The sequence below is a fragment of the Protopterus annectens genome, chromosome 16.part0 (genome assembly GCF_019279795.1).
Source record: "Protopterus annectens isolate FY-2018-M chromosome 16.part0, PAN1.0, whole genome shotgun sequence".
NCBI classification, from domain to species: domain Eukaryota; kingdom Metazoa; phylum Chordata; order Ceratodontiformes; family Protopteridae; genus Protopterus; species Protopterus annectens.
The window spans coordinates 57,487,311-57,504,825 of record NC_056750.1 but is presented as its reverse complement, the minus strand read 5'-3'; the positions used below and the strand labels follow the sequence as shown (position 1 = coordinate 57,504,825).

Sequence of the window (17,515 nt, the reverse complement as noted above, 5' to 3'; positions counted from 1 at the left end):
TTCCCATGACAATCTGTGGCTGTTACTTGTACTTGTTTTATGAGTTTGTACTTTGGCTTGCTCAGTGGCTGGGGTTGTGATATTCCTTCCTTCACTAATGATATATTTCCATTTCACTTACAATATGTTTGTAGACTTCCGTGCGCCTCTTAACATTTTATTTCTTCATTCTACATATTGATGCTGTTTTGAATCAGCTTAGACAGGGCTGTATAATTATTGCTGAAACCTGACTCTACTTTTCATTGTGCACTTACCTAAGTTTGCCAAAGACCAAACAGATTGTTTTTTATGTCAATGATAAGTGTGTGATTGGTTTCAACCTGCTCCATTCGCCCTCCTTGCTTACTCCGCTCCCTTATCCTACTCCTATTCCCACCCACCCCCATATCAATTACATTTATACTAAGCTTACCACACCCACCAAATTGCACCAAGCACTTATAATTATTAACATCATTACATCTTTCCACTTATCCAATACCACACCTCCTCACACAGTTGCATCAGTACTCTTCACTCCACCTTAGTTTTTCACTGATCATCACTTCCTTTATACCAAACCTTGAAATCATACTTGATACTCACTCACATAATAGTGCTTTATACTTATTCATCATATTATACTATTATACTCTATAAAACCCTCTTCTCCAGGCTCCACACATATGTGGCTACTCAGTTTATTACTCATCACTCTCCTCACAACAACTTATCAACTTACCTCTTTCCACCATCTCCAAATTGTATCTAAACACTCACCCACATTCACCTACACTGTACTCCACCCCTACTATTCACCCACTTTATAACATAGCTGCACAATTAATTGTAAGCACACCCTGCGCCTTTTCACACTAATGTATTTCACCACTTACACACTCCCACACATTCTACACAAAAACTACCTACTCAGCAAAAAATGCTCTCTCTGCTTCTTACACAAATCTGACCTACTACATCTAAGTGGTGATATCCACCTTAATCCAGGCCTCAGCCCAGCCATCCATATACCTCTCCAACAACTTAACTCAAACCTTCCAACTACACTCCCCATCACTCAAACTAACTCTGGCCTATTCTTTCTAAACATCAATATCAACAGAAGTATACTTAAGAAATCATCTGACTTTCAAGCCACCCTTTCACTTTACTCCCCTGATATTGTTACAGTTACAGAGACCTGTCTCAAGAGCAACAATGAAAGTGAAGAATTTTTACCTCAGGGATATAACATCCTTAGAGCTGGCAGAAACAAGAAACATGGCGAAGGAGTGGCAGTCATATATAAAAACTATCTAAACATACAGCAACTTCCTATGAACTCACCCCAACTCTCTGACCGTGAAATTCTCATCTCACGTCTTCAGCGTAACCTGAATAAGGCCACGATAATCACAGCAGTGTATCGTCACCCTGGCAACAATACTAAATTAATAGAAAACCTACTTAGTTGGGCATCCTCTACCTTAAATCATGAAACTGTCATACTAGGAGACTTTAACTTAGACTGGGGTACTTGCATCTCCATTAAACCCACCAATCATATCAACCTTTTTGGTTTTACTCAACTCATATCCACTCCAACTTGAAATGACAAACACAGTAATAGACACTCAATACTAGACTGAGTACTCTCCAATCATCCATATCTATACTCACAATTTGGTTGCCTTCCTGACTCCCTAAGTGACCATACCCCCATCTACCTTATCAGATGTAAAACTAACATATCCAAAAACACTATCTATAAAAAAATATCTGCTTAAAAAAACATTTCTCCATAGATACATTAAACTATCTACTGCAACATCACAACTGGTCCCCTGTGAACCAGCTTACTTGGATGAGGCTTTTGCATACTTCAGTACCTCTTTCCTTAGCATCCTAGACAGCCTTGCTCCTATTCATAGAAGATGCTGCAAATCTACACCAGCACCCTGGCTAACAGCAGACAGCATAAACACTATGACACAAAGAGATAAAGCTTGGCACACATATCAAATCTGCAAAACTGAAGCCTCCCTCTACAATTACCATCAACGGCTTAACCTAGCCAAGAAACTGATTAGAAATGACAAAAAAATCATACTACACCACATTACAAACAAAAAAAAAAAACCATAAAAACAAACCACAAAAATTCTGGCTATCCATCAAACAAATCTTAATTCCTGAAAAAAAAAACTACCTCCTCTCCTAGCAATTTAAACCCCAACATTAGTACATCAACCCAATTCAACACATATTTGATTAACTCTGTTCTGGCCTTAGTTAATTACAATAAAGATCCTGTCATGGCTGATCACCTACCCAGAGTCTTCTTATTTCATCCTGTTCCAACGTATTCTATCAAAAAAACTCCTCCTCCAACTAAAAGCCACTGGACTAGCTATAGATTGACTCCCAAGTGAATTTCTTCAACTAGCATCAAATTCTATCTCCTACCCTTTTTCCATACTAATAAACTGCTCTATCATTGAACATTATGTACCAAAACTCTGAAAAATTTCCTATATAATACCATTACACAAAGGTGGTCAATCCACCGATTTATCCAGCTATAGACCCATTGTCATACTCTTCCCCTCTTAGCAACATTCTAGAAAAATACATACACTCTCAACTGCTGTCCCACTTCATACAAAATAACCTACTTTCCAACTTCCAACATGGTTTCAGACCTAAACACAATACGACCATAGCCCTCTTAAGTTTCACAAACACGATCAATCACCATAGAAATAGTAACCAACTTTTCTCTTCCATCTTCTTAGATATGTCAAAAGCATTTGACACTGTATTACATAAAAAATTACTAACTGACTTAGCATCTATTCATTTCTCTCCAGCTTCTGTTACCTGGTTCCACAGCTATTTCACTTCACCGATTGACAACAATCAGTGATATGGAAAAATGAAATCTCTGCTCTTCTACACATCACTATAGGAGTCCCACAGGGCTCTATTCTCAGCCCCCTACTATTCTCCATCTTTACAGACAGCCTTAGCTCCACCTCTCCCCATGCCACAATTATACAGTATGCAGATTATTCCACTGTTATCTGCACAGCCTTCTCCCTACCGGATCTTCTATCCAAGACTCAATCTGCTTTTACAGAAATAGAACTTTTCCTAAAGGAAAGACAACAAATATTAAACCCAAATGAGATTAAACATATGATTTTTTTCAAATAATAATCTTCTACATTCCCATTCATTAATACACATACTTTCATCCAATGAAACTATAATTGTACCAGTAGATAGCACAAAAGTACTTAGTATCACAATAAAATGTGGCCTGAAATGTGACAAACACATTGTCCTCACTGTTAAAAAAGTACATATTAAACTCAGGTGTCTTTATTGGTCTAGAACATTCCTCACCTCATCAACTAGACAAGCAATTGCCAGAACACACCTCCTCTCTACTCTACTATACACTTCGCCCATTTTCTCAAATCTCAGAAAGACTGATCTATCTAAACTTGACACATGCTACAACAAAATCGTTCATTTTGCTGCCGGCCTGCACAGTAGAATCCACCACTGTACTGCCCTGAAACAATTACGCTGGCTTAAACTTCCAAACTTACTAACACTTAACCAGCTAGCTATTGCCCACAGCATCCTCAACCAACCTAACACCTGTTCTGCTCTAACACACCTAGTACATCCTTACATTACCCACTCCCTCCGCTCATCTAATAAACTGCTATTACAAGTTAGGAAAGCCAATAGCTGTTTTGGTAAATCCTTATTTTCATGTCAGATAGCAAAAATGTGGAACTGCACCCCCCAACTCATTCCTAATACCCCCTCCACCTCTAAATTCAAAGTCCTTCTTAAAGAACATCTAGCTAACAACTGGCTCTGTTCCTGTATCACCCCTGGATAATTCTATCTCCGTATTGCTCTGTCTTGCTATACAACTTATATTTACTCTGTTCAAGCAAGCTTCTTGTATTTACCAATGCTGATTTGTATATATAAAATGGCTGATTGTATTCTTTGTACAAGGTCTTACTGCATAGTGTCTGTTTTTACTTGCCCCTTCTGACAGCTGCTTTTTTTTGGGGGGTGGACTTCCCCCCCCAGGTCTCTGCTGAAAAGGGGCCACTGTCCCAGTCAGACTAACCCAGCAAACAAATGTAAAATAATAAATATATATATATATACTGGAGTAGATAAAATAATCAAAACTTCCAAATATTAGTGTCACTAATGTCGACATATAGAAACTAGAAAACAAAATATCGACACTTTGTAGCTTTACAGGTTAGTACTAGGCTAGCTGCCCTTGTAGGCCATTTTATGACTAGCTAGTTTCCCTTTTTGTGCTCAGATAGAGACTGGACATACCCATCCCATGGATGATAATTATCGATTAACTGCATCATACCATAGATAACTTGGGGAGCCATGCATGGGATAAAGCATTTAGAAGCGGCCTCTGTCCATTAGTACAGGGGGCAGTTCTTGGGTAAATTTTCTGTTTCCCATCTGTCACATGTGGATGGGGAGACTGTTTCAGAGCATTAGTAACCTCTATGAGATAAAGCTGTCCCTTTGAGCCATTCTGCTGATTTTGCAGAAGAGGTTTCAATTCCAATACCAAGTACTTTTGATGCCAATTGATTTACTGATGTACAGTAAATCCATCCTAAATGGGTCAGAGCATGCCAGACACAGGTCACCCCTTAGCAGTCTGTAAGATTCCACGTACAGTGGCAGGGCTTTGAGCCGATCCATGTAGGATACATTGTAATGCCTTATATCCTTTTAGTAAGGACATTATTAGGCCTCATATCCTTTTAGTAAGGTATCTCTGTGGGCATTCCAGTTTTTGCATGTGTTCGGACAGATACATGCCAAAAAGAGCATTATATTCAATGGCTGGCCTAATGAGGGCTGAGTAAAAGGGACAATGACATCCCTAGATCTAGACACAATCCCTTTGTTTATAAGCTATTATAGGATCATAGGCGTTTACTAGGCTAATGACCCAAGGGCCCTTTCAAGCCTAGCCAAGTTTTATCCTTATTTCCATGATCAGCACCTATCACCCCTGTCCAAGAGAGGACAGAGGTGGAGCCCTGGGGTGAATTTACAGTTACCCATACAATCATCCAGACTGCATTTGAAGAGTGCCATTGAGGTGTTCTGCTTGACATGAAGTGGGAGTCTGTTTCAAAAGTGTTGTGTCCCTCTAGCAGGTTCTACCATACTCTCAAGTGTACAGATTTTCAAAGAATATACAGATTTTTGCCTCACACTTTTGGCTTGTTATTTATAAAATTATGGTTTTCTGGCAAATTATTGCAAAATTATTGAGTACTGAAGTCAGAAAATAATGACAGACATTTGAGATTCAGACTTAATACCCTTCAGAAAATTCAAGCTAGTGCAAACCTGTTATTCTATTAACTTTCTAAGTGTATAAAAGCAATATTTAAAAATTGCCCCTATTTTGGGTCTTTGTCCCCCCATTATTTATGGCTTTGTCCAGATTTCTTGCTCTAAGAGGTTGAGAACTATGGGTTCTACTAATGTCACATACCAGATTTATAGGATGATAAAAGGCTATTGGCCCAGAGGGCCTTACAAGTCTAGCCAAGAGTTTTGCCCATGTTCCCACAAAGTCAGCACCTGTTTTCTCTGTCCAGCAGGGACACAGGTGGGATCACAGGGGTGTATTTCCTGTTTCCCATCCAGTTGTGCAGGTTCCTCTTAAACAGGGCTAGTGAGGTACTCTGTTTGACAGAGTCTATTTCACAGATGGGGCAGTCTTTGGGACACAAATCTATCCTGTCAACAAGTTATATTAATGTCACAGACCAGGTTAAGGCCTTGCATGTGGGTTGTGTGAGTGGAGTTTGACTTACGGATATGCAGCAACTCCATCAAGGCTGGGTCTGAGATGGCCTTGTATGCCAGACACAGGTCACCTCTGAGCAGTCTGTACAAGACTGAATACAGGGACAGGGCTTTTAGCCTATCTGTACAGGAAAGGTGTTTGAGACTCTAGATATTCCTGGTCAGGAACCTCTGTGGTCTATCCAGCTGCTTCATGTGCTTGGCAAGCTATATGCTGAAGGGGACATTGTACTCGATAATGGGTCTGATAAGGGAGGGGCACAGGGATGTTATCACCTCCTTGTTCCTGGATGAAATACCCTTACTAGTGAGGTGGGCCATATAGAAAACCTTCCATACAACGGAGGCAATGTGGTGGTCAAAAGTCAGGTCACTATCAACCTGGGTGCCCAACTCCCTCACGACTGATTGCCTGCTTAGTACATTGTTATTAATGTGACAATAAGTGAGGATACCATTTTCCCCAAAGGAGATAATGATGCATTTTTTGGCATTCAGTTTGAGGCCATGCTTCTGGCACCAGTCATTAGTTTGGGTAAGGCCCTCTTGGAGGATGTTCACATCACTAGGGGAATTTAATACAGCACCCAGCTTGGAGTCATCAAACTTGGTCAGCCACAGACCACTGGTTATGGCTTTCACCTCAGAAAAGTATTTCCCAAACAACAGAGGCCTCAAGACCGATCCTTGGGGTATGCTGCTCATTACAAGTCTACTACTAGAGGTGACTTCCCCTATTTTGACTGAGTGGGTTCTATCAGTGAGCCAGTTAGCTACCCATCTGGTAACATACGGGTTGATGCCTAGCTGGTAGAGTTTATCTATTATGTCCAAGTGCGGAATAGTGTCAAAGGCTTTGGCTTGGTCAAGGTAGGTGGTGTGCACCATCTTCCCCTCGTCTATAGCTTTAGTGACTGTTTCAAAGAAGCTGACCATGATTAGCAGGCAAGATCACCCTTTGACAAAAATAAACTGTGTGGGTTCAAGTGTTTGGAGGTTGCCAATGTCCTTGTTTATAAGGTCCATGTTCCAGGGCCTTGCAGATCAGGCTAGTTAGGCTGATGGGCCTATAATTGCCTGGGTCAGTGGACACTCCACCTTTGTGTAAAGGGATGAGTGGGCTTTAGAGTGAGTAACACGTGTACCATTTGAATTATGGATATGCAGCATTTCCAATAAATCACAGTCCAAGATTGCCTTATGTGCAAGGCAGAGATCACCTCTCAGTAGTCAGTATGAAACAGAATAAAGCAAAAGAAATTTCAGGTGATCCTCATAGGACAGATGCTGAAGACCTTGAATTTTCCTTGTGAAGAAGCTTTGTGGCCTCTCCAACTGCTGCAGGTGCTTGGAAAGGTACATACCAAAAGGGTGTTGTGGACTGATGAGGGAAGAGTACAGGGAGGTTGCAACTTCTTTTTTCTGGAGGCAATGCCCTTATGTATGAGATGAGCAATATAGAATCCCCTTCTTACCACTGTGGAGACGTGATCAAAAGTAAGGTTGCTGTCAACCAGTGTCCCCAGGTCTCTCACCACTGTGGGCGTACTTAGGGTGCTGTCATTGATGTGGTAGTTAGGATTAGCATTGCTCTTACCAAAAGAGATGATAACACATTTTTTTGCACTGAGTTTAAGGCCATGACATTGGCACCAATTATTTGTATGTGTAAGACCCTCTTGTAGGATGTTGACATCATTTGGAGATTCTATGACCGCTCCCAGTTTGCAGTCATCAGCAAACTTTGTCACCCACAGAACTTTAGTTTTAGCTTGTACTTCAGAGAAAAAGATTCAAAACAGCAGAGTTCCCAGGACTGATCCATGTGGAATACCACTGGTTACAGGTCTGCTGCTGGAGGTGGATTCCCCTATTTTGACTACATGGCTACTATCAGTGAGCCAGTTGGCAACCCAGCTAATGATATAAGGGTTGACACCTAGCTGGGAGAGGTTGCCAATGATGCCTGAGTGGGGGATAGTGTCAAAAGCCTTGGTTAGGGCTAGGTAGGCTGTATGTACAGATTTCTCTTTGTCAAGGGCCTTGGTGACTGTCTTGAAGAAGTCAGCCAGGTTTAACAGGCATGATTTCCCTTTGACAAATACAAATTGAGTAGGGTCAAGTATTTGGAGACTACCTATACCTTTGTTGATAAGGTCCATACGCTTCATGGCCTTGCAGATAAGGCTAGTCAGGCTAATAGATCTATACTTCCCAGTGTCAGTGGAAGCACCACCTTTGTGCAAGGGGATAATGGTGGCCTTTTTCCATTCAGCTGGGAGGAAGTCAGTGCTTAGACTATGATTGAAAAGAGTACCCAATGGTGTTGCTAATTTTTGCTTCAGCCCATGTAGGATGCAACCTGGGATGTTATCAGGTCCCATAGATGCTGTGTTTTTGACCTTAGAGAGAGCATTCATGACCTGCTCTTTAGAAATACAAGGTAGAGGACAGGTGGTATAGATGTCATGGGGTTCGTGTGGCAGGGACAGGGGACTGAAGTTTTCATAGAACCTGTCAACTAACAAGTTAGCTATGTCCACTGGCTCAGTGTATGTGTTACCACTAACTACCAGTTTGGCGCAAATCTGAGCCTTACATTTTAGGTTATGGATGTGGTAAAGAACGCCTTATGGTTCTACTTGGTTGAGGAACCTAACATGGATTCATGGTTTGCCTTGGAGCACTTCACAAGAAACCTTATTTGCTTATTTAGGTTGAGGAGGGAGTGTCTCCAGTTTAGAGCCTGCCCACTTGGATAGCAGTTTCTTCCTTTTATTGTAAAGCCTGTTAATGGTGGTTGTCCACCTGGCAGGTTTTGTTTTCCTTGAAGAGCTTGCTTTGGTCATAACAGGTACTGCCATGTCAATGCAGTTATACAGGTGATTGTATAAGGCATTGGTGTAGAGCTTGGCATAGTTACCAGTTCTGTTGAGGGGAGATGTGCAATGAAGCTATTTATACCATCCCATAAGAGGTTATTATCTGATATGGAGAAGTTTTTTAGTCTAGTTGCTGCTACAGGAGGGTCAAGTGTGACATGAGACTGATTAGTGGTCAAATCTCACCAGGGATGTATTCACAATGAGGGAGCTATGGTGGTCTCCCATATTTGTAAGCACCAAGTCCAGGATGTTGGTGCCACTGGTGGGGTGTCAACCAGCTGGACCCTTTGGGCAGGTGAGCTTGAGCATGAGTAATTCACCAAGTCAATACTAGGGTAGTTAAAGTTGCCCAAAACTATGGTGTTAGGATGTATCTTCATAGACTCAAGTTGATCCAAATAGGCAGAGTGGGTGTCCTGATTCATGGAGGGGGCTATGTAGCTAGCAATGACTTGAATAGGTGTCCTACCAACAGTTAATTGCACCTGAAGTATCCTTAGGATGTCAGACTGCTTAATCAATCTGGAGGTGTATTTATCCTTGATGAGTACTGATACACCACCTCCTTTAGTTTTCTTCCCTTCAGTTTGTGGTTTGAATGTGTGGAAGCAGGTGTAACCCAGTATGGCTGGGGTGCTCTTCAAAGCCTTGAACCAGGTCTCTGTGACTGCACAAACATCTGCATCCTCCAGGGTGAGGACTGCTCCCAGTGAGTGCAGTTTCATGCTAAGACTCCTAGCATTTAGCAACATAACCTTGAGGTTGCTTTTGGTTGTTATTTTTACATTGGGAGTCTTGCCCTTGTGACACTGGCTAAAAAAGGCACTATGGGGGTGGCAAGGGTCTTAGTCAGTAACCAAAATCCCAGGGGTGACAAATGAAGACCATGTCTGGCAAAGCATCGCGTACTGTCGGTCATGTCATCCCAGGCTGACAGATACTGAATCCCCTTGGAATGACATGAAAAACTAACCCAATTATTGAAGTCAATCATTTTCTGTCTGTATTGAAGCATCATTCTTGGTGAAGGTAAAATGTGCTTAAGCCTAAGGACATACCTGCCTGAGACACACAGTCTGAGAGCTCAGTCATGTTTCTCTTCATATAGTCCAGAAAGGTATATCTTAAGTTATTCACACCAACATGGACTATGAGAGAGTCATAACAGTGCCTGTTGTTGAGAGACTTGAGTGCATGTGGGATATAGCGGATCCTGGCACTTGACAGACAGCTGACTGTGACCTTCTCTTTATTCAGACTGGTGAGAGGGACATTTGTGTGTCTTACAATGGAGTGTCCTATGACTAATATGTTAGGTTTAGTGTTTAAGCTTCTGGACTTGACAGGTGAGACACAGGTACATGAGCTATTGGGCATGAACCATCATTTAGTCTTCACTTGAAGCCCTTGACATTCCATCATTAGTGAAGGAATACTCCTTTTAGAATCATCTACTGGAGTCTTGTTTTTAGTTTTCTTTCTCTCTCTCTCCATGCACTACTAATCATATCGTATGCGTGGCAGATACTGTTAACTTGATAAGAAGTCATAGTGGCCACTTTTGTCCTTTATGTCAAAAAACTAGTTATTGTCGGAGCTGAAATGTAGGTGAGAAGATAAGCATTGGTCGTAAGAGAGAACTGTATGCCATCTCTTGTGAGAGTCAAGGGTGGCATTTAGTGTGTGGTACTGGTTTGACATGAACATAGTGCCAGTATAAATAAATAAATAAATAAATATTTTAGCAGATGCTATTGTTAATATTAACTTTTTTGTCATCTTTGACTAACTCTTCACTACCACATAGTGGTCTATTAAATATACAGGTTTGTCATACAGTCAGTTTAGTTTCCCCTGCATTCAATTACAATAAAACAAATGTCCAAAAAGAGCAAAACACACTTACTTGGCAGCGACAAACATCTGAATGATGAAGTTGCAGATGAAGATTAGGCAGACACAGCCGATGTAATACTTGAATGTTGGTAGTGGTGAGAAACGATACTGAGGAAAAAGAGGAGGTAATGCAGGAGATATAATGTTAAAAGGAATTATAAAATACATAAATGAAGCTAAACTCTCTGAGTTATGACATGTGCTTAACTGATCATTTTCTATTTGAGCATACCAGTACAATTTATATACAGAAACTAATGTCAATGGTTTCTGAGTTGCACGTTTGCTCTCGCTGCAGTTTTACACATAAGATATTCATAACTATACATGCTACATATTATACTGAATCACAGTAAAACTCAGTATACAGCAGTGTATTTTTTTCTTTACTTATTTTTAAATACTTTTTGGTCTGTTTACTTTACTTTAATTCCCGATACTCTGTTGATTAAAGTGCTTCTCCTGAAGCCTGGTAGGATATTACACCTGAACATTGGGGAGGTAAGGACTGGGGATATCATCCATTATCCAGCAGAGATGATGACATTCGACTTTCTTGTCCAAAAAATATGCCACATCGTAAACTACACCCCACCTTTTGCAAGTAAAACATTCCACACAGCCGAATCCCAGGTACAATACATAGACAGTCCATGGCAGACTCCAGCTCCCCAGAATCCCTTCATCCAAGTGATGTACTTCTGGGCCTTCCCCCAACTTTGAGCTCTTGTGGTTTATCTCTCTCAAAACCCTTCTCATGGAATGGCAAACCAGTGTCCAGTCCCTCCCAAACCAAGGCTGTCTGAGGTGTGGTCAAGGCTTAAACCTCTATGCTGCAGAGCCAGACTCATATCTTCTGTTTTCTTAATAGCAGTCACGCTTTTTTAAGGACAGCAGAAAAGCATCAGACCAATATGCTTTAGTAAGTTTTTCTTAAATAATGCGTGCGACGCGATAATGAGGAAACCGGCATAGAGAAGTACAAGGAAATACAGCAAAATAGTGTCGAATACACAAATAAATAGGAGACAGATAGGAAAGCATTCAGAATGAGAACAACAAACAAAGCAACAAAAATCAGATCAGGATGTAAAATTAGGAAGTAACATATCTTCCGGTATAATAATAACCAGTCTTTTTTTTTTTTTGCTTAGCTAAAAGGACATTTAAAAAAAGCAACTGAATATTCAAGAAGTGTAAACAACTGAAGGATCAGTACAGAGCAGACCCGCATCTAAAACAGAGTAAAGTACAGATGGCAATCAGGATTATAATAGCCTCCATAGACAAGACAAGACATCTTTGTCACAAGTTAAATAAAAACTTAGTGTAAATATTCAACAGCAGAAACAACACCTGCCAAGACAATAAAAAAGCACTGACTGGCAAGTATATAATGGAAATGAATTGAAGTCCTCACAGAAATCCAGGTAGGGTCTGCTCTTTTATAAATGGTGAAGTTAAGTTAATGGAGATTCTATATCTGAATGGACTGAATATATACTGTATATTACTGAAAAAATAATTGACTTCAGTTTTTATAAAAGGCAATATTTTTTTTATTCACAAGCAATTGCTCTTGGGAAGATCAGGCGCCTGACTGTTCTGAGACTCCATTTTTGTTCAGAAGACATGACATACCCTGTGTTTTCATTTCTACTTGAGTGGTTAATACAATACGAGGTTAATCATAGATTCTGCATTGGATGCTTGTATGTTCAAAACATCACTACTGTGGTGAATTCCTAGCTGAAAGCAGAAACAACTGCTCTTGGAGAAACCAGATGCCTAATTCTCCAGAGACTCCTTGTTGGTCCAGTGGCAGTAACAACTCAGAAAATGCAGGTGCTCCTGGGTTCAATTCCCCCAGTAAGGGTCAGTGAATTTCTTTCCTAGTGAGCTGTTATGAATAAAGGAAGTTGTTCCATAGGTATGGAATGGCTGAGTCTGTGTGTGTATTCACCACAGCATAAGACTGCAGGGTTGTGCAGCGTAATGCAATCATAATGCCCGTTACTTAGCATGAGGCCTGTTACTTAGCATGAGGCCTGTTACTTAGCATGAGGCCTGTTACTTAGCATGAGGCCCGTTACTTAGCATAAGGCCTGTTACTTAGCATGAGGCCTGTTACTTAGCATGAGGCCTGTTACTTAGCATGAGGCCCGTTACTTAGCATAAGGCCTGTTACTTAGCATGAGGCCCGTTACTTAGCATAAGGCCTGTTACTTAGCATGAGGCCCGTTACTTAGCATGAGGCCCTTATGAGATACAAAAGTAGACAGCAAGCAGGAATGGGAAAAGAGGTACACACGTGTGCAGGAATGGGAAAAGAGGTACACACGTGTGCAGGAATGGGAAAAGAGGTACACACGTGTGCAGGAATGGGAAAAGAGGTACACACGTGTGCAGGAATGGGAAAAGAGGTACACACGTGTGCAGGAATGGGAAAAGAGGTACACACGTGTGCAGGAATGGGAAAAGAGGTACACACATGTGCAGGAATGGGAAAAGAGGTACACACGTGTGGTTCCCACTCCTGATTCAATGTTCCTGGCAAATTAATGTAAAGCTTACTTCACAAAAATGCGTATGAATGTATCACTTCTTCCTATGTATGGATGGGTCTACTTCACCTCACTGAAAGCACATTTCACTGAAACTCATTTGACTGAGCACACTTGACTGAAAGCTCATTTCACTGAAACTCATTTTGTTGAAAGGTATATGCCCTTTTTCCCCATTGTGGTGCGATCCGGGAGTTAGTGTATAAATATATATATATATATATAGTAAGGGTGTGTGGGGGAGCACAGCCCCCACATTGGGTGTGCTTGGGGGGCACAGCCCCCAAACTATTTTAGACATTTTAAATCATATACATGGATACGTACAACTCCAATGAATAACTCTTTTTAGAAGACAATATATACCATCTATATATATGTATGGATAGCTATGTATTTATTAATGCAGTTTTGTGTGTGTGTGTGTGTGTGTGTGTGTGTGTGTGTGTGTGTGTGTGCGTGTGTGTGTAGGTGTGTCTGTGTGTGCGCGCGTGTGTGTGAGAGAGAAAGAGAATATTTCAATGTCTGTTGCTGTCTGTGAATGTGTCCTCATCTCACCTCGGTACAGTTGACTGATATGAACTTACCTCTGACTTTACAGCCCTGAGTTCAGCAGCAGTAGGAGACTGATATGACTGGTGCTCCTTCCCCAAATGTTCTGTGCCTCCATCAAGCTCCCCTGATCTCCAGGGCACACATACAGTGATATGTCCCCCTAAGTTGTTTCAGATTTTACAGCCTTAATGTTATGTAGCATGTGAGAGTGCTATGCTATTTCTCATGGTTCTTTTCCTTTCCCCATTAACAGAGTGCTGTGTGAGACTTTGCTATGCAGGTCACACAGATGCCCTTTTTTTATCTCTTTTGCCCTAAATCTCCAGGCTATATGATGATTTCACATTGCACTCTCTCCTATGAGTCAACTAAGAATCCCAGTAAAGTTTTATAACACCTGAAATTAACATTCCAAAAATAAAGAGGGGAGTTATCAAAGTTTTATTTAAAATATATGTGGATTACATCTTGGCTGTAGAAAAGCTAACGGAGTTTCCAAAAAGCATCTGCTGTGATCACTGTCCACCTGGCTGCATGGTTGAAACATTGTCAGTTGTGGAGTCTGATGCTGCACAGTGGTGGAAAACATTGTCAGTGTTTATTCTACTACAAAGTTTGGACTATTAATGACCTCATAGATTTATAGATTACTACTAGGCTAACTGCTCTTGTGGGTTATTTTAAGCCTAGCCAGTTATTCCATTTCTGAATCAAACCCTGTACTTTGTGTTTGCAAGGTACTTTACAGTTTCATTGCACTACTCAACCCTCTAACTAAGACATTTGAATTGCTTGTTCTCATGAATCTTAGAACATCTTAAGATTCGTGGAGTTTTGTTTAATATCCAGCACGGCTTCTGTACCCATCTGGGTAGTGAAGTAGCCATTATTAATTGTACTGATGAATAACGTAAAACCACAGATGAAGGGTGCTTACTTCACTGGGAATGTCTTACATCTCTTCACAACTTTGGACACCGTGAAACAATGTCTCCTGGAGAAATGGATAGACTTTCTGCTGGATGACCATACATATAAGAGGCGCAGCTGTTTTCTCCGCAACCATGGTAGTAACAAGATACAAAAACTTTGACCTATGACCAGCCCATTTGCATACTAGTATATCACAGGATTTTGTGTCAATATTTCATATCTTTTATATACCGGTTAATGACTGATGATAGCAGTGCAGTATTATCAGCTCCAATATGTACCTCATGTGCAGTCCATTACACTTCAAACTCTGACACAAAGAGTCTCACTGCAACTTCAGAAACACTTTATATTACTGACTGAATATGTTTCTTCCCCTAGTATGTCCCTTAAACATGATAAAAAAAATGAATGCGTTCTGTGGGAAACCTAGTGTTTATGGAAGAGCTATTGTCACATGCAGTCAGTGACTTGTGTGAGGGTAATGTCGGGGGTCACCTCTCCTGATGTTTGTTTTGACTAAAACCTCAGATGGTTTGCATATATGAATCAAACTCTCACTAAATTAAGAAGCAGGCTAATGATATTTCTTCTTTTCCAAATTGTAAAACTCATGGCAGCCGACTGTGTGCTGCTTCAATATGTCCTTTTGAAATTCCGAGTCTTGGACTCACTCTTCAGGATCTGCACCCCACACTTGTGACACTTTCCCCTTACATAGCCATTTTTGTAACAGAAGCCCCTTCATTAACTAGTTAAAAGTACAAGCCCCAAATCCAGATATAAAAAGCAAACAAAAACGCTCACTGAATATAAACATTTCCCCCTACCAAAGTACAAATATTACAAATATGAAAAAAACACACAATGCTTACAGTTCACTTAGTTTATAAGGCAAAAGCAAATTAAATCACACCTAGTATTTAAGACAGATTAGGAGCTGCAGTGTTTCAACTGCTGTACATAGTTACAAGTGGAACAGGTATTAGGAGGCATGAATGTCGGTTAGAGGTACAAAAGGTTACCCTAAACTTATGGTAGACAGTGACCGACAATGGCAGCCATTTTGTATATTATTTGTAGAGCGATCGGTACTTAACAGGAATTTTATTGCAGGGCACTGCAGCTAAATGGAAGAGGCAGTAGAGAGAGAATGGCTGGCTAAGTGAGAAACAAATCCTCATGTAATGACTGCAAGAATTCCTGTGGAAATACCAAGTAGGGATTTTAGAAGTTCAACACAGACTTACTACTTCATTCAAGGAATACTAGAAACATGATCAAGAGGTTTTGGAGGAGGGAAAATACAGACAGATGAATAAGAAGCTACCTGGAAGAAGTAATAAGAATTTACATAAAAGCAACTAAAGAAGCAAGCCTAGGATTTCAACAAGTGATTGTAATGTTATGTCTGAAGGGAGAAAAGTTAAATTCTACCAAACCTTTTTAGGAGCTGGTGAATACAACAACCCTTAAAGCTGTTACAAAATATTTGCTAAATCCTAATCTACTAGTAACACATAGAATAACGAGATCCTGAGAGAACCACCAGGGACAGAGTGAACTCAGGTTTATAATAATAGATTAAGCTGAACATAGCTGTACATGACAGACAAGGGAACAAAATGAGATACCAATGAAAATCACCAGGTTCCTGTATACTCACTAAGAAGTCAGTGACTGAATCATGGCAGAGAATAGGCAAAACTGGTTTACACCAGCCTTGCCACACCATGGGGAGGTAACAGTAATCCCAGTTGACCAAACTTCTCACATAAAAGCAGAGGCTTGTATAACAAAAATGGCCATAGGACTGGCAGACATTGGTTTGAAATCCAAGCCAGTAATTGTGGCCCACACACACATTTGTGTGGGAGAACAAACGTTCCATCGGAGGACATAGAAAGCCCACATATTGATAGGGGTGCTCTAATCAATCAATCACCGAGTGTGGAGTTCACCACAAAACATGTAATAGCTGTCTGTATGTCAGTTCCCTAATGTCAGGCAGATGATGGCTGGCAGGCAATGACAGAGAAAAAAATGATTAAAAAAATGGTAGGTACAGATGAAATTTGCTTCATGTCTGGCAAATCAGGTGTCAAAGAGAAAGATAGAGTGAGACAGCCATCACAGACATAGCAAAGGATAAAAAGAGGCCGATACAGCAGATGTAAAGATGACTAAATATCGTCCTACTGTTATCGATACAGCAGACACGCAGGATGATTTATATTGTCCTACTGTTATCGATACAGCAGACACGCAGGATGATTAATATTGTCCTACTGTTATCGATACAGCAGACACGCAGGATGATTAATATTGTCCTACTGTTATCGATACAGCAGACACGCAGGATGATTAATATTGTCCTACTGTTATCGATACAGCAGACACGCAGGATGATTAATATTGTCCTACTGTTATCGATACAGCAGACATGCAGGATGATTAATATTGTCCTACTGTTATCGATACAGCAGACATGCAGGATGATTAATATTGTCCTACTGTTATCGATACAGCAGACATGCAGGATGATTAATATTGTCCTACTGTTATCGATACAGCAGACATGCAGGATGATTAATATTGTCCTACTGTTATCGATACAGCAGACATGCAGGATGATTAATATTGTCCTACTGTTATCGATACAGCAGACATGCAGGATGATTAATATTGTCCTACTGTTATCGATACAGCAGACATGCAGGATGATTAATATTGTCCTACTGTTATCGATACAGCAGACATGCAGGATGATTAATATTGTCCTACTGTTATCGATACAGCAGA

The 17,515-nt window shown here is 40.6% G+C and overlaps 1 protein-coding gene across 3 annotated transcripts in view; it reads right to left on the bottom strand.

The window, feature by feature from the left end:
* Positions 1–17,515, bottom strand: part of LOC122790732 (adenylate cyclase type 2-like) — a 1,393,058-nt gene that overhangs the window by 347,603 nt on the left and 1,027,940 nt on the right. For all 3 annotated transcript variants that reach the window (XM_044058316.1, XM_044058314.1, XM_044058315.1), the window contains exon 15: positions 10,672–10,769. In XM_044058316.1, the coding sequence (XP_043914251.1) occupies positions 10,672–10,769 (98 nt within the window). The remainder of the gene's footprint in view (positions 1–10,671; positions 10,770–17,515) is intronic.